The 23,574-nt window shown below is 44.8% G+C and overlaps 2 protein-coding genes across 24 annotated transcripts in view; both read left to right on the forward strand.

Annotated features, from left to right (window-relative positions):
- The window catches only part of LOC111849614 (protein Aster-B), a 122,185-nt gene extending 110,945 nt beyond the window's left edge, over nt 1-11,240 (forward strand). For all 23 annotated transcript variants that reach the window (XM_072701079.1, XM_072701069.1, XM_072701074.1 and 20 more), the window contains 10 exons: nt 434-614; nt 743-886; nt 983-1,101; nt 1,586-1,728; nt 1,854-1,957; nt 2,439-2,639; nt 2,835-2,925; nt 3,641-3,748; nt 4,616-4,736; nt 5,006-11,240. In XM_072701079.1, coding sequence (XP_072557180.1) covers nt 434-614; nt 743-886; nt 983-1,101; nt 1,586-1,728; nt 1,854-1,957; nt 2,439-2,639; nt 2,835-2,925; nt 3,641-3,748; nt 4,616-4,736; nt 5,006-5,095 — 1,302 coding nt within the window. In that variant the 3' untranslated portion in view covers nt 5,096-11,240. The remainder of the gene's footprint in view (nt 1-433; nt 615-742; nt 887-982; nt 1,102-1,585; nt 1,729-1,853; nt 1,958-2,438; nt 2,640-2,834; nt 2,926-3,640; nt 3,749-4,615; nt 4,737-5,005) is intronic.
- A 1,709-nt stretch (nt 11,241-12,949) lies between these two features.
- On the forward strand, nt 12,950-23,319 carry LOC111848996 (dapper homolog 3-like). Its single transcript, XM_023821450.2, has 4 exons — nt 12,950-13,739; nt 19,413-19,542; nt 19,846-19,971; nt 20,959-23,319. The coding sequence occupies exons 1-4, from the start codon at nt 13,491-13,493 to the stop codon at nt 22,326-22,328; spliced, it is 1,875 nt and encodes a 624-aa protein (XP_023677218.1). The 5' UTR covers nt 12,950-13,490; the 3' UTR covers nt 22,329-23,319.
- Nucleotides 23,320-23,574: the final 255 nt, after the last annotated feature.

Here is a 23,574-nt window from a genome sequence, read left to right on the forward strand (position 1 = left end):
ACTCAGGGACATTTCTCCTTTGGCAGATGCCTCAGTTCAGCGTAGTGCTGATAGCAGCAGGAGGTTATATGACGGAGTGATGATATCTAGTACAATGGCGTCCCTCTTGGAATTTGAACTTTAGGCTTCTACCACAAAACTCTACAAATCCTGGTTAAATGAAAATCTGCCCTGAAGGGTGGTGACCTTTAGTGTGGACCAGCTCAGCGCGTCCCCAGGCAGGCTAAGCAGATCCATGCTGCCCTTTCGCCTACATTCCCACTGTGGCTGAGATTACACATCGCATAGAGCCGTCGCAGTTAAGTTAGCACAATTCCAAGGGAAGCCTTGATGGCAGAAAGGGGAGATGGAGCAGCCATGTGATTAGGTGTCGCATCAGGTGTTAATGACGGTCCCCTCCTGACTGGCCTTGCTCCCCCCCTTGTCCCTGCAGTTTGACCTCCCCCCGGAGGTGTACACAGACTGCCTGCCTGACGGGGATCTACTGTCTATCCCGATGCCCGAAGACAAGGCCAACGAACCAAGCGAGCTCGTTCCCTCTCCGTCGCTTGACTTCAACGACAATGAGGACATCCCAACGGAGCTCAGCGATTCCTCGGAAACGCATGACGAAGGTAGCAGCACGGGCCAGCTGGGGAGCTGTGAACACACACGACCCCATTTATCATTTCAAATGCAGTGTATTTAGGAGACTTACCACTAGGGGGTGCTGTTTATGAGCCATACTGTGTTTCGTGTGCAGGGGAGGTGCAGGCGTTTCACGATGACCTGAACGGGCGGCAGTACATCAATGAGGTGTACAGTTTCAGCGTGGACAAGATGTACGACATCCTCTTCACTGAATCACAGTTCATGAGCGACTTCATGGAGCAACGCCGATTCTCCGGTGAGTTCTGTCTCGGCACTGCCCACCCCCGGCATGGCCAACCGAGGTTCCCCGCAGCTTGATGTGTCGAGCACCGCCGCTTCCCCTGTCCCACAGACGTGGTGTACCACCCGTGGAAGAAGGATGAATCAGGAAACCAAACCAGAGACATCATGTACACCATCTCCCTCTCCAACCCGCTGGCTCCCAAGACGGCCGCTGTCACAGAGACGCAGGTTAGACGGGAACCGCCTGTGGTGACCCTGCGGCTGATCTGTCACCTTAATCTCCCAACAGTTTTAACAGTTTCTGTACAGAGGGGCTTGATCATGGTGCTCGTCGTTCTATCGTCATTCTAAGGCTGCTATGAAATATATTCTACCTTTTTACGGAAATGTGTCAGTCCTCTGTTTGAAAAGTTCATACTTATAGTCCTGAAGTGGTTTGCAGTGAAACAACAAAAAAATATTTGTGTAAGTTGAAAACGGTTATAAAGTGTATTAATTGGTTTAAGTAAAAAAAAAAATAAGTAAAATGTATGTCCTTTCTATCCACTATTCAGTCTCTTTGTTGAGTGTAAGTGAGGTATTACATTAAATCAAGAGTATAAATGTGCAGCTACTGCCATTAGGGTTAGCAGAGGGGACAGCATGACGTGTGAGAAAATATAAAGTTAATACATTGTGTTTGTTCAAGTGTCTTGCTGTTACAATCCTGCAGACCCTGTACAAGGCCAGCCAGGAAAGTGAGTGTTACATCATCGACGCGGAGGTGATCACGCACGACGTCCCGTACCACGACTACTTCTACACGCTCAACCGCTACATGCTGACGCGAGTAGCCAAGAGCAAGTGCCGCTTGAGGTGAGGCCCGGGCGTGCTTTGGTCAACATCCGCCACTTGACCATGGTGTCACGTGACCATGGTGTCACGCGACCACATTAATGGCACATGTCGCACATGGCATTTTCTTCCTGCTTCTATGCCAGGGTGTCCACCGAGCTCCGGTACCGGAAGCAGCCCTGGGGACTCGTCAAAGGCTTCATTGAGAAAAACTTCTGGAGTGGGTTGGATGAGAACTTCCGCCATCTGGGTGAGTATAACCCACATGACTGAAGGCTGCACAGTTGATGCATCATTAAAATACTGTCAGGATAATTTTTTTTTTGTTCACATGAAACAATACTCAATATTCAGGAAGTCTGCTAACTGACTGATCTTTGTTGTACATTCTGTAGATATAATAGGACATATATAAAACAATTTATTTAATATATACTATTAATGTCATCCCAATATTTACTGGCACAATATATAAGAACAAACTGAAAACAACTGACTTGCTTATAAGTTTACATATTTGGTCACTTTTATCCAAAGTGACGTACAGTGGAGACATTGGGTCAGCCAGTCCCTGGAGGATTTGAGGGTTAAGGGTCTTGCTCAGGCGCCCAAGGGTGACATCACTGTGCCGACCATAGAATCTGATCTGGTGACCTGTCAATCAGGGGCATGGGGCCACACGGCGTGCTGAAACTGTGGCAGCTGCCTGGTTAACCCCATTGTGCCCGCAGAGCTAGAACTGTCCAAGATGGAAGAGGCGCTGACCGAGCTCCACAGGGAGTCCCCCAAATCCAAGGCGGCGAAGACGGCAGCGGCCCGGCGCAGGAAGCGGCCCCTGGCCCACGTCCGCGCGCAGCACCTGGACGAGGCCCTCAGCCCCGTCACCACGCCCACAGACGAGGAGGTTATCCATCGCATCAAACACGTGGCAGGTTAGGGCTAGAGCCAGTGATTAAGGAAATGAACTTTCTACCACTCCCCATCAGGCCCCGGTTGCTGTGGCTTTAGGGAAGCTTCTTTAGACTCTATGAAAGCATTTTTACTAAAAACAGTAAATGATTAATGATTCAAGCCCCGCTTTGCATCAGTGCTAGTTTTTTTTAAATCATTACTGGCTCCCCCTGCAGGTTCCACTCAAACCAGACACATCCCCGAACACGTACCCAGTGGGTTGGCCTTGTACAGTGTTTCCAAGCTCCTCCTTATCGTGACCTTTGTGTGAGTATCACCAGCTGCACGCCTGGGGTCCGGCCTCGGGACAGTCCGCTCCACTGGGGTCTGGCTTCGGGACAGTCCGCTCCACTGGGGTCCGGCTTCGGGACAGTCCGCTCCACTGGGGTCCGGCTTCGGGACAGTCCGCTCCACTGGGGTCCGGCCTCGGGACAGTCCGCTCCACTGGGGTCCGGCTTCAGGACAGTCCGCTCCACTAGGGTCCGGCTTCGGGACAGTCCGCTCCACTGGGGTCCGGCTTCGGGACAGTCCGCTCCACTAGGGTCCGGCTTCGGGACAGTCCACTCCACACAGACACAACATCTCACCTCGCACCGTTTTTATGTCCCCTTTCGTCAGGACATGACAATGTTACACTTTCATTTGACTAGTTTCGGCTATATTAGTGCCTCACTTTCAGTCCAGTCTTTCTACTCCTCTGTAGTCTTTGTATAAAGCCTTTCAATTTTCAATTTTAAAATTTCTTCTGTGACTCTTCCTCACAAACGCCAAAAATGTGGTCACGCATGCCTGCTCTTCATTGTCTTTATGAGTGTAATTCCTATTTCCTTCTCTTTCATCGCTTTCCATAGGATTTGTTTAAGGTATACATGTCTGCTGACAAACCGTATTGTTCTGTGGACATGATGATTACCGGGCATCAGCAGGGGGGTCCTGTCCTGTCTTGGTCTTGATTTTGGTTCTTTTGCCCTCATCCCTGTAGTTTGGTCTTGCTGGTGTTCCTCAACATGTTGTTGTTCTACAAGCTATGGATGCTGGAGCACACCACCCAGAGCCTCACCACCTGGCAGGGCCTACGGCTGCATGAAAGGTCTGTCCACAGCCCTGGAATAAATGGTGCTGGAGATGTGAGAAGTGAGCAGGAGCTTATCTCACAAGACCCTGGATGGGACGCCATCCATCTGTAACTTAAATGGGGATGGAAAAATCACAACCCTGCACTTGTGATGTCATCTTAAAGCCCTAACGTAATCTTTAAGCAACAACAGGACTTCATAGGCTGGCATGTATAATATGAGTGATATGCATGAAAACACAGGACAAAAGTGCATTTCTGGATCTCAGAAAGATATATGGATATATTCACCTAACTGCATGTCTTTGGACTGTGGGAGGAAACTGGAGTATCCAGAGGAAACACATAAACACGGGGAGAACACGCAAACACACACAAACATGGAGAGAACACGCAAATGCACACAAACATGGAGAGAACACGCAAACACACACAAAGACGGAGAGAACACGCAAACACACACAAAGACGGAGAGAACATGCAAACACACACAAACATGGAGAGAACATGCAAACACACATGTATGCACACCCAGAGTGGGGAATACAATCTCAAGCCCTGTAAGCTTGAGGCACTACCTCTCATGAGCCACTGAGAAATGTGAAAATATTGCATGAAAATGACAGCTGTGTTGTACATTTATTTATGATGGTTCAGGTTGCTGGAGCTGAATAATAGAAATTGCAAATAAATTTTGAAAAGACAATGATCGGAGTTTGTAGAGAATCAAAGTTAAATACTTCGACGCATGTGGTTTCTTCAGTGGGGTATTTCTGGCAATATTGCTGTGCGAATGTCGCTGAGAACATTCCGGAAGGTCCGGAACCGTCGAGAGGACGGCCGGTTTGACCTGCGCCGCGCTGTTCGTTTGTTTCGGATCAGCAAGCTGCCGCAGACGCAGATGGAGTGGGCACAGCTCCTGGAGGCGCAGCAGCGCTACCACGATTCCGAGCTGCAGAAGTGGAAGGAGATCATTAAGTCCTCTGTCCTGCTGTTAGATCAGGTGAGAGGGAGCGGACACCACGGGAGGGAGCACTGGAAAACCCGGGGGGGTAGCACATCTGCCCGGAAAGTTCCCCGGGGGCGTGGCTAATTGCAAATTGTACGACATCTACATCTCCTTAATTTAATGGCATTGCCTATTCCTGTATCATACCCATGATGCTCTCTGCTTCCATATGTTCCTCTGCTGCTGCCAGCCTCAATAATCATTCGGTGTGGATACCCGTTCCTTGTGTCCAGCGTCACAAGCATGCTCCTCTGTCCTCACAGATGAAGGACTCCTTGTTGAGCCTCCAGAAGGGCGTCGGCCTGAGGGACTACAGCCCAGAAGCAGAAGAGAAAAGGAGCCGATATCACTGACAGACAATCTATAGGCCAGGAGGGATCAGTGTGCAATACCTGACTATGCGCAGTTAAATATGCGTACAAGTGTGCGAGAGAGTACCTGCACCAGACATGATCGAGGAACGCATCTGCTGCTGCTGCCACCGCCCACCAAGATCACGAGACCTTGCCAACAGGAAGTGGGCCGCCGTCAGCACTGAGGCATCCTGGGAAGGTGGCAGAGTCGCTCACCTCGGCCTACACTTCCACAGTCCTGTTTTTTTTGTTTTGTTTTTGCTTTGTTTTTTTTTTTTTCCTACGTTGATTCTTTTGCAGAATGTTTTATCATAAGCTGTTACCGCATAGAGATGGGAAAATTTCTAGCATGCAGTTATCTTTACCTAAACTTCTTCTTGATGAAGATTTCTAGTCCAGCTCCTGCTATATTTGTGGATAAGAAGAACAAAAGATTTTTTTATGTTCCCAGACTTTCAGGAGTCCCTAGACTGTTTCGATCGGACGGGCCCTCAGAGCTACTTGCGCTGCAGTATCCCTTTTAACCTTTCAAATCTGGGACCAAGTAAATTAACGACCAGAAATCCACCGAATGTCCGTTGTTTAGATATTAAAAGGTGGAATATATAGATGTATATTTTGAATAATTATATTTAAAGTGTTTTCAACAGGGCTTATTTTTACTAAGCTTCCATGGAGTGTTAGGGCTGGTTTCCCTGATAGTTATGTACCATGGTGTTGCATTTATATGTTATATATATATATCTATATATAACATAGTTAATAATTATATGTTGTGAATTTCATTCGTAAAAAAAAATAATAAAAACTTAAAAATGAATGTCCACGACGGCAGGAATGGAGAGATAGGAGGTCAGGTTCGGCGTTGCTAAGGCTGCATTTCCGCAGCAAGCCTGCCACCAGGGGGCAGTAGCGGTATACAGGGTGTACTCCGCTTCACTCCGAGCCTTAACATCATGTGACTCTCCAGGAGTCACCCCTTCCTCGCTGTCAAAGCCTGACTTTACCTGTAGCCTGTTTCAAAGAGACAAAACATCAGCATCTTTAAGTGCGCTGTCTTGTCTGGTGTATTCACTTACTATCACCATGTTTTACGGTGCCTCTACTCGATGGTAATGGCTGCTTTAGCCCATCCTGGCTTTAATCACAGTCATACCATGAATTCAGTTTTATTTGTCGTCTTCTGTCTTCAAATTCTTCTGAGCCCGGTACCTTCCTCAGACAGAATATACACATAGAGGCAATCTAAATTTCCTTTTCCCAAACAGGTTATTTATCTAAGCCTTATAGGGTTGGATACAAAAGGGCACTTCAGTATTAACATTAGTTTAGACCTATGAGGAAGCTTGGAAAGCTATGTGTGAATCTGACCGGCTAAGCGCGGTTATTCTCTGAGTAGTCTGTGTCACACTGGGCCGGACTGATGAGTGAGTTGATGTTGATGCACCAAATAGTGGATCTGAGATCCTTTGGCTGCATATAGGCGAATGTTAGTGATTGAGGTAGAGCAATCAGTTCATTGTAAGTCAATAAAAAGGGATACTGCAGCTGGGGAAGGGGGTTAACCTGTGTTACAATGTAAGTGTTTGATTACTCAACTGTGAATCTCGAAAATGCTTGAAGATGGAAATTATATATATGTATACACACATACATACATATATATATATGTGTGTATATATATATATGTGTGTGTGTGTGTGTGTGTAAGTTATGATTCAGATATTTATTCTTAATTTATGTATATATGAAACCTCACAGAGCTCTATGGAAAGATGCAGAGTTTAAGCAGGGAAAGGATGAGTGTTTTGATAACACGACTAGATACGTCCTTGGCATGTAATTTATGTTTGTGTCGTGCATGTGTGTGTGCGTGCGCATGTGTGTGCGTGTAAGAAACGTCTGACGTCCCATGTGTCAGCCGGCATATGCCGATGGTGAAAGGCGCTCCTCATCTTGCGTTGTCCTCGGGGAATCGCCGCACTGTTGAAAGTCCATTACGCACGAGTGGCTCTGTTGTAGGCGCTTGGGCTCTCCGTAAACCCTCACAGACATAGCTGCGCTTTGCCCCTTAAGATGCAGTCACACTAGCGCAAAAAAATATCCAGTCGATCGAAAATGGTCAAGACCAGATTATACAGTATACCGTGGTATTTTCATTCAGCTAATGAATAGTGTTGCTTTTGAAAATACCGTCTGCCAAGATACACGAGAAGCATGCTAGTTAGTACATACTGTAAGTATAACTGGTACATAAGTATACATTATTGGTATAAACTGTGAAATGTGCTGGTAATAATTTCTTGTCGTAACAGCACGTTTGCATTCTTCTCACACTTTTTTTTTTTTTTTTTATAACTTTCGAGCCATAATAATGCTAATGCACATAAAATAAATATCCTCTCCATTGCACTTCTTTGACATTGAGGGGTCAGTCCTGCCCACATGCCGCAACGGACTGGTTTAGCAAGGCGCATTCGCGGGTCAAAGTTCAAACTGCCCGCAAATTCACTGTGCTACCGGAAGCAAATTTTCTGCTTTTCACGTCGAGCGATTACAGTGGAGCTGTATGAGAATATTTTTTTGCGCGTGTGTGTGACCGCACCTTTACTCTCCAGCCGGTTGGGGCAGTCATTCAGGTCTACTGTCAGCTCTCAGCTCATGCAGTCCAGCTGAGGAGTCCACAGCGATCTTGACACCAGTAGACATATCAGCACTGTTTTACTTCCGCTCTGTCTGTCTCAAATCATCTAAATTATTGCAGCCCATTCAAGTCGGACGTTGAATACTTTTAAAAGTTCATGTTGAAGATATGACTGGCCATACCCCCCACACAACTCCTAAATACCAACAGCAATGTGCAATTGGAGTTGAATGTAGACTGACTGTAACATGTAAAGAGGAGAGCTGTCTGTAACATAAGAGATGACCACCTCTGTACTGTAAATTCTGTACTCAGCATGTGATGCAATAGATTCTGTTAATATATCACATTCCTCTTCATAAAAGAAGATTCCTTTCCATGTTTTCCAAGTTCAGTTGCGCCTTCGGTGTTGTCTCTTCCTGGCATTTTGTGAGCTTTAAATTTTAGTTGAACCATCTTCCAGAGTATTATTAGGAAGCACAGAGATTATAAAACATTTATGCAATTGCTGATACGTCCAATCGAGCATATTGCGCCTTTTATTAGGTTCTGGGGATAAAACCCATTTTAATGTCTCCCAGTGTCTTCTGCATGTAGCAGAACACAGTACGTGTAAAATCCAAGAAGACCAGATAACATAATTCTGATTAAACATGAAAGAGTCTGGGGGCGAGGGGTTAGGTTGAGGTGACTGTGGCCCTCAGTTATTTATTGTAGATGTGCTAAAAGGACTATATTCTATCCCCTGCTTGAAGAAACTGAAAATAATTTGCCCCAATAGACCTAAATGTCTGTATTTTACATTTACCCCCAATAAGATGTGTGCCTATTGGATGAGGAAGTTATAGAGTAGGTCTGAATGGTCTGAACTGTTTTCAGCATCTCACACATTTAAATGTATGATGGTATGATTTTTCTGTGCAATTCACCCCAAGGTATGGTGACTTCGATAAATCCGTGTGGTATCGTGACTGTCATCGAACTGGTCGTGATCAATGTGGTCACAAAGAATGTACTAGAACAGTCAACTCACCACAACTCCCCGAACTGTCCTCTGCACACCAGCTTTCATGTCTTAACGGGATGCTAGGTCAGGTTCCACTGCCGCGTCTGTGTTTCGGTGAGAAAAAACAAAGTGCTGTGCTGGGATGGTGGAAAAATCTGTGCAGATAATTTTAATACGTCATGGCATGATGAGAATGAGGGAATGCTCGAGGAACGGAAACGTATACATGGGTATAGCTGACTGTAGGATACCCTCTCAAGCCAGGAAGGGTTCTGTGAAAGCAGTAACTAGATATTCATCTTTTGTATTCAGCACAATCTTAACCCCCCCTAGGCTACAAATTAACATTCACAGAATTAGCTACACATAGCAGATCCAAGATCATGTATCCGAATTCACATGAAAGTTTTATGTATATCGGTGTCTCTCCTCATGTTTATATTACATTTGTGATTTATACTGGTAGCAGTGTGTTTCATTTTTGTGTTTGTTTTTTTTTCTACTGTGTAATTTACCAATTCAATGCTGCTGCAGTGTGTAATTTTCACAGATGTTTTTTTTATTTATTACATAAGTGCGAGTGTTCAGTCGGCATGTTGTTGGGATGAAGTTATTGAGACATTCAATGTGGGTCAGACTGAGTATGTTTCTGAATAATATAATTTCACCTTCTGTTCCAGATGTAGTAGCTGTTTACCAGTGTGTACTTACATAGTGGTTACATGGTGCTTATCAAGCATACAGTTATATTGGTTCAGTTGCTGTTTAATACAAATTGTTGTCATTGATGCTTTATAGCTTATGTAAAGCCCAACGTCACAATGTTTATAACACAGTTGTGTGTTGAATAGCCCAGTGAACACGAGGCATACAATTCATCCAACTGCAAATTGCAAGTTAAGCTGTTTTCTGAGTCAATGAGTCAACGGAAGTCAGCGATGTGCGCAGACCTTAGGAAGTAGTCGCACTCTGTGTTATGGATTTCACATTTCTTGAACTGTTAGGCCAGAGGTATTGCACATATAGTATAACAGCTGCAAAAAAAACCGCAGTTTTGTCTTTCAGATGAGTCTGAGACCAGTATTCATGTGTGAGGTTCCTCATCGACATCATGGATTGAGGGTTGGATAGATGTAGTTGGAATGTTCCAGATTTACCATAATAAACAAGAAAATAATTATTTTCGTAACGAATACTAGGTACTGTTTTGCATTTTAAATATTATAGTGTGTGTATGTACACACACGTGCACAAATAATCATACTTGATTGTGAAATTGATTATTTCTATAAAACAGGACAGTGTGTTAAATGCTTTAAAACCAGATTGTTTTCATATACAACGATGATTCATTTTATTTGGTCTTGAATCATTTTATTCTTTTTTCCATTCAAATATAAATACAAAAGACTGACCTGCCTCTGCCCCAGATTAAATACAAACAAATGGCGTATAAAGTTGATTAGGAGTGAATGAGTTTGCAGTCAGTTTTGTCAGAAGGTTGTTATAATTTTTGTTCTTTTGAATGGTTTATTCAGTCTTTTCAGTGCAGAGCGAGAAGCACTCCGACATCTGCTGTAATCTATTTGGCTCTGTGTGTGATTCCTCGTCACAACATCTTCGTGTTTGTCGAGAGCCTCGGTTTCTGACATACTGTATGATTTCCAAATAGTGCATGAGCCTGCTTATATACCACAGTGAAAATGATCTTGAGGACCTGTCTTTTAATCGGGCAAAAAGTGGACAGGTGCAAAGTGGAAGGTGTCTAAATCAGCCAGAGCTGGTCAAAACCGACAATTTTATGGGGAAAAGTGACAATTTTGGTTCTTATTTACCAATAGTGCAAGGAATGAATAAAATGCAGTTTGTCATTTGAAAACATTTACAACTAATTTAATCTTTGATTGACCATGTTTGAATTAGTGAATAGGACTGTAATCTAAAGTCCTTTAAAATGAAGTACATGGTAAAAGAGATTAATCTCTAATGTGTTGGAGAGCCAGAGTGGGGAATGGTTCATTGGGCATTATTATGAACTGCTAACATACTTGCCCTGTTTTGAGAGCTTATTGCTCAGACATTTGCCCAAGGGATCCTAGAAAATTCTGTACACTGCCTTTCTGTAGGAGCAGTCCTCTGGAACGGCAATGCCAGTCTCTCGCCAAAACCAGCTTTCACACCACTGGAGTACAATCCTCCGTTCATTCACAGTGGGAAAAAAAAAATATCTCGTACCTTAAAGTTTGTCACAACATTATCTGATGTATGTTTTTTAGAACCTGTTTGGATCTCTATCGATGAATCTTGAATAGATTTATACATATATACTGTATGTATATGTTGCTTATATTTACGCTGTACTCAGACAAGCACAACTGCGCTGTGCGCAGACTGTGGTCCATGGGTGACTATGCCTGTTAGAGACTAAGACCCAACAGCTTTCTGGTTCATGTGAAGTAGAAATGGAAGATATAAATAAAGAGTATTGAACAAAGCTTTGGATTGCTGTCACCTGTGTTTATTTTCGATTTGTTATTTGAAAAAGTATATCAAGCATTCAGTACGTGTGAAGTCAGTACTGTCCCCAGCAGGGTTTCCCAACCCAGCCCTCGGGGACCGATAGACGGTGCAGGTTTTTGCTCCCTCCCAGCTCCCTGCCAGACATTTTTGCAAAAACGTGGACTGTCTGCAAGTCCCCAAGGACTGGATTGGGAAACGCTGGCACACTGTAGTCCATACTAACATGGGTTCATTTTGCTTTGATCCTCATGGATCTTGGAGCATCACAGGGAGTAGGTGTCCTGTAAACAGATGTGGGAGGGGCCTGGATACTCTGGCAGATACAGGGGACCCATCATTTTATAGGGGCTTCAAATCCTAATGTCAGGCTCCCACTCAGAAAGATCTACCCAGGAGTCTCTTCTCCATACTGCTCTGCACATTGTATTATACAAGTGAGGCCCATATTCCATAGGACTGAAGGTGCCAGTCTAAACGGGGGCTTGAATGAATTTCTAGCTCAGGCCCTGCCTGTAAATCACTGGCCACTTCTTATTTCCCACTTCGTTGATTGACAGCACACATTGCAATTTAGCAATTTTTTAAATAATTCAACCTTCACGTGCAGAAAACAGGCAATACAGCAGCTACACGCAAATTTCAGGTCGCTTCATTTCACAGGTCGCTGGTGTGCTGTGCTTTAAAGGCAATGTGACTCTGACTATGGTTTTGCGACGCCATTATGAAAGGTCTCTCGTTAGGAGCTCAACCACTGTGACTGCTCCTTTATTTGCCTCCCCAGTCCTCAAGGGCAGTAATTTATTTATTCTACCCTCCCCCTCCCCAAGTGAAATATTCTATTTAGTGTAATATTCTGTAACAATGATATGCTCCTGGATTCTTTTCTTCCAGCACTGGAATTTTACTATTCTTCTTTTTTAATCATTCTTTATATTAGGTATTTAAATTTAATTTTATAATGTCTGTATTTAGGAGTATAATCTCTAAGTGTTAGTGGTTTTATAGTTTAATCCCTCTCTAGGTATCTACAGAGTTGTTCCGGACATCGCATTTGCACAGTAATAATATAGCAAGTCATGAAAATTACCTTTTCTAACAGAAAGGCATTTCAGTAGGTTTTGAAAGTGCAAAGTTTTATGTAATGACACATAAGACACATTTATTGTCGTTTTAAAAACATACAATGCGAATCTGTGTGTCAACTCTCGCGTAAGAAGATGTGGGTCAGCATATATTCACTCATAGCAGAGATAATCATTAAACAGCCACATTGGGTGGGGAAACTGAAATAAAAGGAATAAATAATGAATAATGTCCTGCACACGCAAAATACTGTAATTATGTGATTTATCAAATAGACTCTATAAATTGGAGGAAAAAATCGTTTTTTCCATTAGTAGTGCATGCAGGAAAGCATGTTTAATCTGACGTTATCATAGCCGTAAATGTGTAACCATCCAGTTGATCTGTATTATTATAAATATATTGAAATAGTTTAAATACAGCCCACATAAAATGTAAATGCATAAAATGTATATCTTTTTAAAAAGTAAGTTTCTATTCTTAGGTAGCTGTGTTTATTTACGCCTGTATCTAGAAATGAATGTAAGTACATTATTGATGGGCTTGTATTAAAATACTTTAAAATACGATTTATGATGATGCTTTAGTGAGGAAATTTCTGAACCGAAATGTTTACTGTTATTATAATTAACCAGCTTCGGTGATTGTTATGCGAGGGGTGGGGCTATTTCGCGGGAAAAGGCGGGTTGTTTGCGGATTTCAGCGAATCCGCTGCAAGGAGGCTGGACTATGTAAACTAAGCAACCAAGAACAGCGGTCCAGCCACGTCAAGGAGCGGGAGAAGACTAGCTGCGGGGGCAGGGCAGAAGTAATAAATATTTAATGCATCATAGATTCCTCCCCCAATAGAGCCAAAGCAAGAATGGAATACATTAATTGGCAGCTGACAGCTGCGGACTGAGAAGTAGCAGAGAAAAACGACAAAGATGAGCGATTGATGCTCAGTCTAGTACAAGTGCAAGATTGTGCGGCTGAACAAACTAACTGGAGTTATCAGCGGTCCGAGAATTTGCAGAAAATAGCAACATCTGAAGTGTAATGTTGAAGAAAAAGTAAAATTACAGTGAAAAGATACATTTGCGTCCCGGAAAGTGTGAAAGAGGGGTTATTGTTCTAAAAGAAGGCAGGGAAGGAGGGGAGCTATGCAAGGCGCCTTCTCTCTCCCCGTGACAGCAGATCGCAGTCGGAATAAGGAGCGCATTGAGGCGAGCCTGGCGGGGCTCTGCAAACTGGAGCTTCTGAAGCAGAGGCAGGAGTGCCTGGTTCTCGGCGCTTTGTCTTTCGGGGACACCGTCCCGGGGCACCCCGCCCGCGGCGACCTGCAGCCTCCCCTCTCCGCCCCCTCGGGGCCCATGCCAGGGCAAGATGACTTGACTTTGAGACGCCAGTTGGTAAGAACATCTACAAGACCAAATTAAGACATATGTTAACAAACCCAGTATCTTTGCTTGTTGTTGTTGTTGTTGTTGTTATTGTTGTCGTCGTCGATGTTGGTGAAGGCGTGTGTCCATTTTATTTGCATCTGCAGGAAAACGAGTTAGTATGTGGAATAAAATAATGTGCTGGTTATGCTGGTATCAAAGTTGTCAGAGTAACCCCTCGGAATGACCCCTTTCGACGCCGTTGTCCGGTCAAGTGACTCTCGACACCAAATAGTTGTGTTTGATGGTGCCTTTGTCCATGTGTGTCTGTCTGTCTCTCAGCTGTGGACTGGGAGGGGAAGCGCACATATATAAACACCCATTGTGTAAAGTAATCACTTTGACATTGCTCTCTTCAGTTATTCGCATCTTTCTAACATTGGCTTGCATTTAGGATTAACTCGTACAATTCAAACAAATCCCATGTTTTCATTAAGTGTTGATTTAAAAGATCTGCTATAACTAGCTGAATTCCCATCCTACTTTAGTAGTTTAACGTTTCAGCAGAAAAAAACTTTGCATTCTTGATACATTTGCATGAAAATCAAACAACGAATACAATTAATACAATTCAATTAAACCCACATGTTAAACACGTTTCTGAAATCTGTCGTGGTGATTTTACCTAATAGTAAAGAATTCGCTTACTTTATTCTATCATATTAATTTAATGTTTTTTTCTGCTTATGTATCCAGCGCCTTTACAATCCACATTCACGCCTTTACAGTTCACATGCAGACTAAGGGGGTGTGTAATATTACACTCGGGGTTTTATTGCCTCCTGTTTAGGTGCATAGTGGTATTCCGTCGATAAACATGAGGTGCTTTACATACGCATCCCCTTTGATTTTATAATTTAGGATCTAACCGAGTAACAAATTAAACTTTTATTATTATTATTATTATTATTATTATTATTCGATTATTAATTCCTCTCCTCCTGCTGACTCTGCCTGCCGCGGTGCAAACAATGACTGCGAGTGGCGCTGAATACAAATTAGCTCGTCCGGTTCTGCTGCGTTTCGGCTCCGCTGCAGCAGCACAGTTAATGACCTGTCCTGAGACTCACCGTCGCTTTGTCTTTATTTTTGGTTTTTCCTTTATTTTATCATTATTGTTTATCTTATTTTTACTTCCGTGATGAATAAGAATCACCGGACAATAAGCTAAGTGCATCTTAGATAACTTGGGGCAACCGACGTATTTCAGATCCTGCACGTTATTGAAGGAAGTGCCAATGAAATGATAAATATTTGAAACGGATTTGGTTTCATTACGTATATAGTACCGCTCATCGATCTTTCCTGGATTCATTAAGTAATTGGTTCAATAAACATATATTTGAAAAATCGCAAATACGATCTAAATGTGCTTTGCTGGGTCTCATCTGTTTTCAGCTGAGAGAGATATAATGGTCGATTGTCCTTAGCGATGAAACGACATTGCTGAAAGGGGTTCGTTTATAAAGGCTTGATGAAAATTGACCGGCATGACAGCAGAAAGGGGAATGAGCGATGAGTCAAACCACTTCTGTTTCAATTAGTGGCAGTTGTGTGTGTGTGTGTGTGTGTGTGTGTGTGAAGCTGCGGGAGGGGGGGGGGGAGCTCCACCCCAAAAGGCTGTGGCCCCCAGCCTGCTGGGTGACCTAGGCTGTGTTTGCAGGAGAAAAATCGCACCAAGATAGATGAACCCAGCTGAAACGGTCACCACCCCCCCGCAGTATAAAGCCACCCAGGGTGACAGCTGAAGAATGGCAATGAGCAACGGAGAAAGCACTGCACACCAGCCCTGTATCCAAAGTGTAAGAAACAGCGAGAGAAACAAAGATGCTGTGTGCACTGCGGACCAGACGTCCAGCTAGCCTTATGGGCGGGCAGTGATCTTAATTGCTGTGTGCACTGCGGACCAGACGTCCAGCTAGCCTTATGGGCGGGCAGTGATCTTGCTGTGTGCACTGCAGACCAGACGTCCAGCTAACCTTATGGGCGGGCAGTGATCTTGAGTGTGCTTGCAGTTCAGTGTGTGTAACTGCTTCGGTGAAAGAGAGAAGGACCAACAGAGAAAGACACTATATGCTTGTTTACATTAGTGTTTATTGGCTAGCTGGGATATGAATCATTCTGGGCAGGATGGTGAACAGAACTGAGCGCTCTTGCTAACTTGCCTCCCAAGAACCAACTTTGGACGCAATGCACCATGGGATTGGTCTCATAAATTTTTTCTTTTAAAAAAGGACACTGGAGGCAAGAGACATTAAAGCAATGCGAATATACACTCAGAAAGTATTCCGACTGTGGAAAGCAAATGTCAGCACGAAAACAAAGCAAAATCCTTGATGTTTTTGGCTATTTATATGTCCAAAAAATACATTTTAGGTCCAAAAACAGAGGACAAGCCAGAAAAAAGAGGTATGGCCGCCCAGTGTAGCAGAGAAATGCCGTCACCGTGGGCATTAACAAGCACTGCATGAGGACAATGCAAAAAAGCAAATTACTAGGCATGGTTTTAGGGGAGAAAATGACCGCTGGAGCCAGTCTGCAAATCAGGGTGGGCTGAGGTCTACTGGGGGTGATAAAAGACGACGTCACTCTGGGCCTTTGCATTGTGCTTGGCTTTCAGCGCCTCGGTGGCGAGTGTAATGAGTATAAAGCCAGCATTTGTCGCGAAGTTGGTACGTGTGTGTGAGTGATGTTTACATTACATTGTGGGGACCACATGTCCCCCGCAAACTAATAAAAATCTGTTATTTTAATGTTGTGGATACCCCTTTTCAGGTCCCCACAAAGATCAGTGAATGCAATCAAAAAACTAAAAATTCTATTTGGTTACTTATGGTTGAAGTCAGGACTGGGTAGGGGTTAAGGTTGCCATGTTAGGATTAGAGCTTTCCCCATGGAACTGAATAGAGAGTCCCCACAAAGATATAATTACAAACGTGCGTGTGTGTGTGTGTGTGTGTGTAATCTGAACATATCGCCTGAGCAGTGTCTTTGTTATTGAGGTCTGCCCCCCCCCCAAAAGTCCACAGCCCCCCAGCAAAAAAAAACGAGCTCCGGAGGAGCTGTGATCTTTCATACATCATTGCTTGGTGTGGGATGAGCGTGTACAGAGTAGGGTGTGTGTGGGGGGGGGGGATGTCTTCCCCAGGGATTCTCAGGATAACTACCATGACAGAACACCCAGCATCTCTGTAATTACCCAGCACTTACATTCACTGTCTGTCACTGCGTTCTGCAATGTCATAACTGAGCTAATTAATATCTTTTTGAGGACAATTAAGGCTTAATTGAGTGGAGGGAATCAAGGACGTTGGCCCTGGTGAGTAATTAGCCTGTGTGTGCTGAGTCTCTGCGTGTGGATTTGCATGCAGATGGAAACACAAGCTTGTGATGGTGTGTGTCTGCTTCAGTGCACTCCTCATTGATTGATTGGTAATGTCTGTGAGTGAGTGAGTGAGTGAGCATCTGCTTCAGTGCACCATTCATTGATTGATTGGTAATGTCTGTGAGTGAGTGAGTGAGTGAGTGAGCATCTGCTTCAGTTCACCATTCATTGATTGATTGGTAATGTGCGTGAGTGAGTGAGTGAGCGAGTGAGCGTCTGCTTCAGTGCACCATTCATTGATTGATTGGTAATGTCTGTGAGTGAGTGAGTGATTGAGCATCTGCTTCAGTTCACCATTCATTGATTGATTGGTAATGTCTGTGAGTGAGTGCGTGAGTGAGTGAGTGAGCGAGTGAGCGTCTGCTTCAGTGCACCATTCATTGATTGATTGGTAATGTCTCACACATGTTCTCCTTATCTCCTGCTCCCTACCAGAGGAATTCAGCATTTCCATGGTTATGTGTTGATTAATTCATAGGTTTTAAGCCAACAGGGCCTCTTGGCCACATTTCTGAAACACACAGAGCTGTACTTGGGATCCCCTCCCAGCACAAACACAATACCGCCTCTTTGGCTGGACCGATTTAGAATGATAGTAAACATGACTGACTGTCTGAGGATTTTTTCCTGGCAGAGTTGACTGAGAAACATTCAGTGCTCACATATTAGCAGCACTGAATGTTAGGCTGCCTGTCAGTTTCCGTTATTTGATGCAGTGGTCGAGATGAATAGCACTTTGTTCCCAGACCAGCAGTCTGACCACGACAGAAAGACGGGTCCACATGGCCTGAAGGAAGTACATACAGAGACAAGGAGTGACCTAACATCAAGCACAACACTTTGCTAATAGCACAAAATAAAAGTCGTCTTGCAATAATATTCCTTGTTGCTGAGTAATGTTACTCAGTAGCTAAAGAGAGTTGAGTGAAGTCATCAGCACACTTGTGTGAAATATGGCACATATGCCACACATTTGTTTATAATATACTTGGCATGAAAATTGAAAATGACCTCTGACCTCAAACTGATTAATGCTGATGGCTAACTGCTCCAGAGCCCTTTTGCCCTGTGCATGCTGATCATTGGTCAGTCATGAGGCCTTGATTAAAAAAAGACAGACTTTGTTTCATTGACGTTTATTACGCAAATCAAACTAGGTCCATTTTGAAGTGCTGGTTTATGCTTCTGCAAATAAACACTACTGCGATACATCAGCAGAAAATAAAAACAATAGTAAAATAAAACCCTTTCAGTTAGCAGTATAGTCTGAACTGTATCCTCGGATCTTTTTTTAAGTATTAGAATCAGTAGTTTTTTTGGGAATGCCTTCCTTGTCATATATTTATGTGTCATAATTTTCTAAACAAAGATTATATACAGCAGCAGAAAAAATTAATAGATTGCAGCATATTTTTTTGTTTCACTCATTTCTCAATTTATGGGCATCCTTCTGTGTAAAATATATTTTTTTTCTGCAAACTGCAGCTTGGATCTTCCCTGTTTCTCATTAATGAAGGGCTTCTTCTCGCTTAATGGGACTTCAGTCCTGCTTCTATGGGCCTGATACAAACTGTCCTAGCAGTGCACTTCACAGCTGCACTTAATGTTTCCCGTTCATTTTGAAGGTCACCAGATCTGGCCTGTATCTGCACTACAGTCAAAAGTTTAATTCAGATGTGGCCCAGATGGGGGCAGTGAGTGTACCAGATGGGGGCAGTGAGTGTACCAGTGAGCTAAGTCTGTACCTGTGATCAGATGGTTGCTGGTTCAATCCCTGGTCTCAGCAGAGGGCTCTGTACATTAGCATTGAATGTAAATCTGACCCATAGATGATCTTTATCTGTTTCAAATCCAGTAAGCAGATTCTGGACCGGAAATGTCCGCCTCTGCTTTTGGGGTTCAGGGCCCAGCAGTGACATCACTCCGCCAATCACTGGATTTGATTAAGGGTGCAGTGTCGTAACCCAGTGTCATACACTGCCTTCGATGTGTTCTTCCTACTGATGAGGGTGTTTTACTGCCCATACAGGCTCGCTTAAGCACTGCATGCTTTAGGGGGTGTTGTTTACATGCACACAGGCATGTAATTATGTCTGCATGTGTCCCAGTGTATTGCGTGTCAGTACAATAACACGTTAATTGAAATCGTTGACGATAGCATTTGACTTTAGTGTTCGTGCCCACAGACTCAAGCACCGAAATTTAAGGGTAGTCTGTTTTGTCCCTGTCACTTAATTATGTCTATGTGTATCTTACAGAACAGCTTGCAGTGCGCCCCCTGGGGGCTAGTGACAGCTCTGGAGCAGCAAGTGGGGGAACTGAAGGTGGATACGGAAACAGCCTCCGCCGACTCGCTTGGTGATGCTGGAGACAGCCGGCCCAGCTCAGGTTATGCACCGTGTCAAATAAACAAACAAACAAACCAGCAAATGAATAATCATTGTCATTGTCATAGAGATACAGAAAGACAGCACTAAATTTGTATATAGTGTTTGAAACCCATATAATATGTCAAGTTGCATAACTGCTTAATTGCTGTATTTTTTGCAAATTTTTAATTTGTGTGATTACATTCTGCAAGCTCGCTAATCTTCTACCTTGGCATGTTTGTTCAGCATTGTGTGACATGAGAAGCCCCTTTATGAACGACAGGGGGGCAGAGCTGCACTGACGGCCTCTATGCGTCCCCAGGGTTTTACGAGCAGAGTGAGGGTCAGTCGCCGCTGGGCTTCTCCGATCCCTCTGCTTTTGATGAGCTCTCTCCCGGCCACGCCCGGGCCATGTGGATGGCCAGTGCGCAAAGACCCAAGTCTGTCGGTGAGGGCCCCCCACCCCAAAACACGCTGCTCACAAACAGGGGCGCATTTATTGTTTATGGAGCCCCACTGAAAGTCACTTTGGGGTCCAGCACGGCCCCCCTGAGATGTTTCAAAGACGAAACAAACAGCCACTGAGTAGAGTCCGAAGCTTGTAGCTAGCTAGCTGGTTAGCAGGACGCTAAATAAGGAACGCGTTTATTTAAAATGTACTACAGTGACTTTGTAGCTTCACATAAATGTGTAGAGTAATAGTAAACACAACTGCTTACCTTTAATTGTCACCAAACCACTCAGCTCCTGTTTCATGCCCCAGCCAGACCCATAGCACATCATGGCCACAGCAGCATAAACACTGTGTGCATGATGATTTTATGGAGATACATGCCAATAACTTATTGTGACATTTTACTAGCTGATGTAGATGTTCTACATCAGCTAGTATAGAATGAGGGTATAATACACGTGTCAGTATTCCTAAAAGGCTGAGTCCTGGAGTTCCTGGAAATAGATGGCAACATCCCACAAGTCTTGATAGAAACTCTGCCCATGCACACTTAGTTCGGCTGTCCAGTTGGCATTCATAGGTGCCTAATTATTTACAGCCCTTTATCACCCTGATCAGATAGGGGAAGTTATTTAGCCTGGTCACATGACATGGTGCTCTCCACCAGTGGCTAAACCACCGAGGGAGTAAAAGGACTGCTGTACGGAAGAATACGTACACACACACGCGTTCTTTTACAGCACGACCTCGCTCGAGGAAGAACGATGTGGTTAAGGAATGTGTCCCTGTGGATATGGGAATCGGCAGCAGTGCTGTGCCACAGTGGACCTCACATCTGTAGATGCTACGACCGACTATATTGTATCTGTCCCTCTGTGTCTTGTCTGCAGCTCTGTGTGTTTTGTCTGAATCTGGGCGGTATCAGCCACCCCAGCCATAGTCTCTTGTTTAGACTGACTGTGCTTTGCTCTCTGCCTGCAGGGGACATCTTTGCTGCCAATAGGGGGGGCTTGCTAGATTATGTGCCTCGTGGCGCGGTGCCACGGTCCTTCTCCGTCCCTCACGCGTCTCTGAAGGGCATCGCAGAGGGTGGGGAGGTGGAACCCTGGCCTTGGGACCCAAGGTATCCAGCTGGATTTGAGTCGGAAACCTACGGAGAGGACTTCCAGCAAGTTCTGCGCGTGGAGAGATATATCCTGGGCTTGATCCAGCGATACACCCTGGCCCCCCGGCCCAGCAGGTCTCGCGGCGGCCTCGCACTCGAGGCCAGGGCCATTTCCAGACAAAACAGTCTCTGCTGGACGAAGATTCCTCCTGCACTGGAACGCAGTGACATGCCACAGAATCTGGGCCGCCAGGTGCAGCCAAGTCACAGTACAGAGCAAGGGCAAAGCAGAGGGGTGGCCCAGGCTCTGGAGGACTTCCTGCCTCTGCTCCGTGCTCGACCCACACCTTCACACCTGAATGACCTACACCAGGCTTCCCTAGACTTTTCCCGCAGGGCTCTAAAACCCAACCGCGGACAGGAAGTGTCTTCCCAGAGGTACTATCTACCCTATTCTCACCAAGTACCAGGTGAACAGTTAGTGAAGGCTCAGTGCATTCCTGGCCAGGCACGGCAAACTCTAGCCTCTACCTCCACACACTGGCCTTCTGTGTTTTCCAATTCAGGCTGGACTTTGCATGCCCCCAAACATCTCAGGCCCAGACCGGAGACATCTGTGAAGAAATGCTACCCTGGGGAGGAGCACCCTCCCTCGATGAAACAAGGCCGAACGGCCTGCCGCTCCCAGTCGGAGAACAGTCTGTTGGACCATCAGTCTACTGAACACAAGTACAACACTGTAGAGCAAGATCAGCTGAAGGGGAGCCAAGCCCAACCAGAAGGGTCCCAGCCAGTCAGTACAGTGGACAGATGCTGGCACTCCACACAGGAGATCAACCAAGAGGCGGAGCCTCTGGGTGGCCACGCCTCCAGGCACGGCCATAGGCCATACCCTCCCCCTACCTATTGCTACTCCTCTGGGCTCTTGCATCCTCAACAGGGAGTCGGATACACTGAGTGTGCAGCTTGTCATACAGCAGATGGCTGCATCAAACCAGGTCTCAGAGACACCGAATCAAGCACGAGCGAAGCAGATTCCGCCGGTTCCAGCTCCTTATCCAGCGACTCCGACGAGGGCGGGAGTCTGGTGTGGCCCCAGCAACTGCTCCCTCGGCTAATTCCACCCTTGGCTCCTGCCCAGGCCTCGGAGCCCGGGGCGTTCACGAAGATCAAGGCCTCGCACGCCCTCAAGAAGAAGATCCTGCGTTTCCGCAACGGTTCCCTCAAAGTCATGACCACAGTCTGAAGACGGCGCTCCCATCTTAGCTGCCCCATCTGTCTCTTTAGCGTGAATGTCGCCCTCTGTCTCCTTATCCACCTTATTCCTGTGTATGGCCTGTTACACTGTGTGCTCTGTGTGAAATCCAGGGCCAATCCACAGCTCAGGTAACCTATGAAACTTCACCCCACTTCTCAGAGGGTCTCTTTGGAGGTACTTGAAGTAACCGATGTAGAAGGTCTGTGTCCCACTCAGCTGCTGCATGAACCATATAATTAGACCACAGAACAGGCTACCTGATTCTGCCTTATCCCACCCAAAAACAACCTTCACCTCACAGTGCATCTTCTGTTGATATCATCCTGCTAAACCCAACCAGCGCTTCCACGATAATTCTCTAAGGTAGATCTGGAAAACCCACAACGCAGGACTGGATTCTTTTCGGAGAAACTAGCGGCGTAGTGTCATCCAATGTGATGCGGTGCTGTGACACCCAAACCACCGCTGGTTTGTAAAATGGCCATATTGCTGACAGTATGTAGCTTCATCTTAGAGTAAATCACACCTGGGAATAAAAACATCTGTTTACCCAAAGCAGAACAAAGAGTAAACATGGAATAATGGAGGAAGCCTTCTGACATCATCTACATTCTGTAGCCACTTGTCCCGTTCAGGGTCACAGAGCCTGTCCTGGGAGACTCTTCTGGTGGCATCGATATTTGTGAAATGAGACAGTGGGGGGGGGCACACAATGAGTGTCTCAGGAGGAGGAGTCAGTGGGAGTTACTTGTATTGATTTATCTGCCCTATCTGCCACACACTGCATATTTTGGTATGTCTTGTTTTGTGAGTACCAGTTTGACACCAGTCCCGTAAATCCAGTTTGTTTATATTTTGGTCCATTAGCTTAGCTAACTGGTTTACCTTTTCTAATTCCTGTTAGCTGAGACCCAACCCCATCACCACAAAAACCCTGAAAAGGGAAAAGATTGTAAATAAACCGGTTCTTTGCTGCAAAGTCCCTGTATCACGTGATTCTGTCTGCTATCCTGACTCTTACAGGTGGGAGTAGAAAGGCATTTGTTGCATTTTACTTTTCTTAATATATACATATTATATTTTCAAATATCGCAAATGGATCAATGAAGACGTATAAAATATAGAAATTTAATTACAAGTCACTAACTTAAATAAGTCACTGTGGTTTTGCACCATTATTAAACAGTGCCACCCATAGGCAGATGGAAGTAACAGCAGGATCAGCTTGCCTGCC

Source organism: Paramormyrops kingsleyae, chromosome 17 (genome assembly GCF_048594095.1).
Source record: "Paramormyrops kingsleyae isolate MSU_618 chromosome 17, PKINGS_0.4, whole genome shotgun sequence".
NCBI lineage: Eukaryota > Metazoa > Chordata > Actinopteri > Osteoglossiformes > Mormyridae > Paramormyrops > Paramormyrops kingsleyae.

What these genes read in the sequence shown, in the direction of transcription:
- LOC111848996 (XM_023821450.2), top strand. Translation starts at nt 13,491, where the DNA reads ATGCAAGGCGCCTTCTCTCTCCCCGTGACAGCAGATCGCAGTCGGAAT. An exon ending in AGACAGCCGGCCCAGCTCAG is followed by an intron (nt 19,543 to 19,845) that starts GTTATGCACCGT and finishes ATGCGTCCCCAG; the next exon opens with GGTTTTACGAGCAGAGTGAG. An exon ending in GCAAAGACCCAAGTCTGTCG is followed by an intron (nt 19,972 to 20,958) that starts GTGAGGGCCCCC and finishes CTCTGCCTGCAG; the next exon opens with GGGACATCTTTGCTGCCAAT.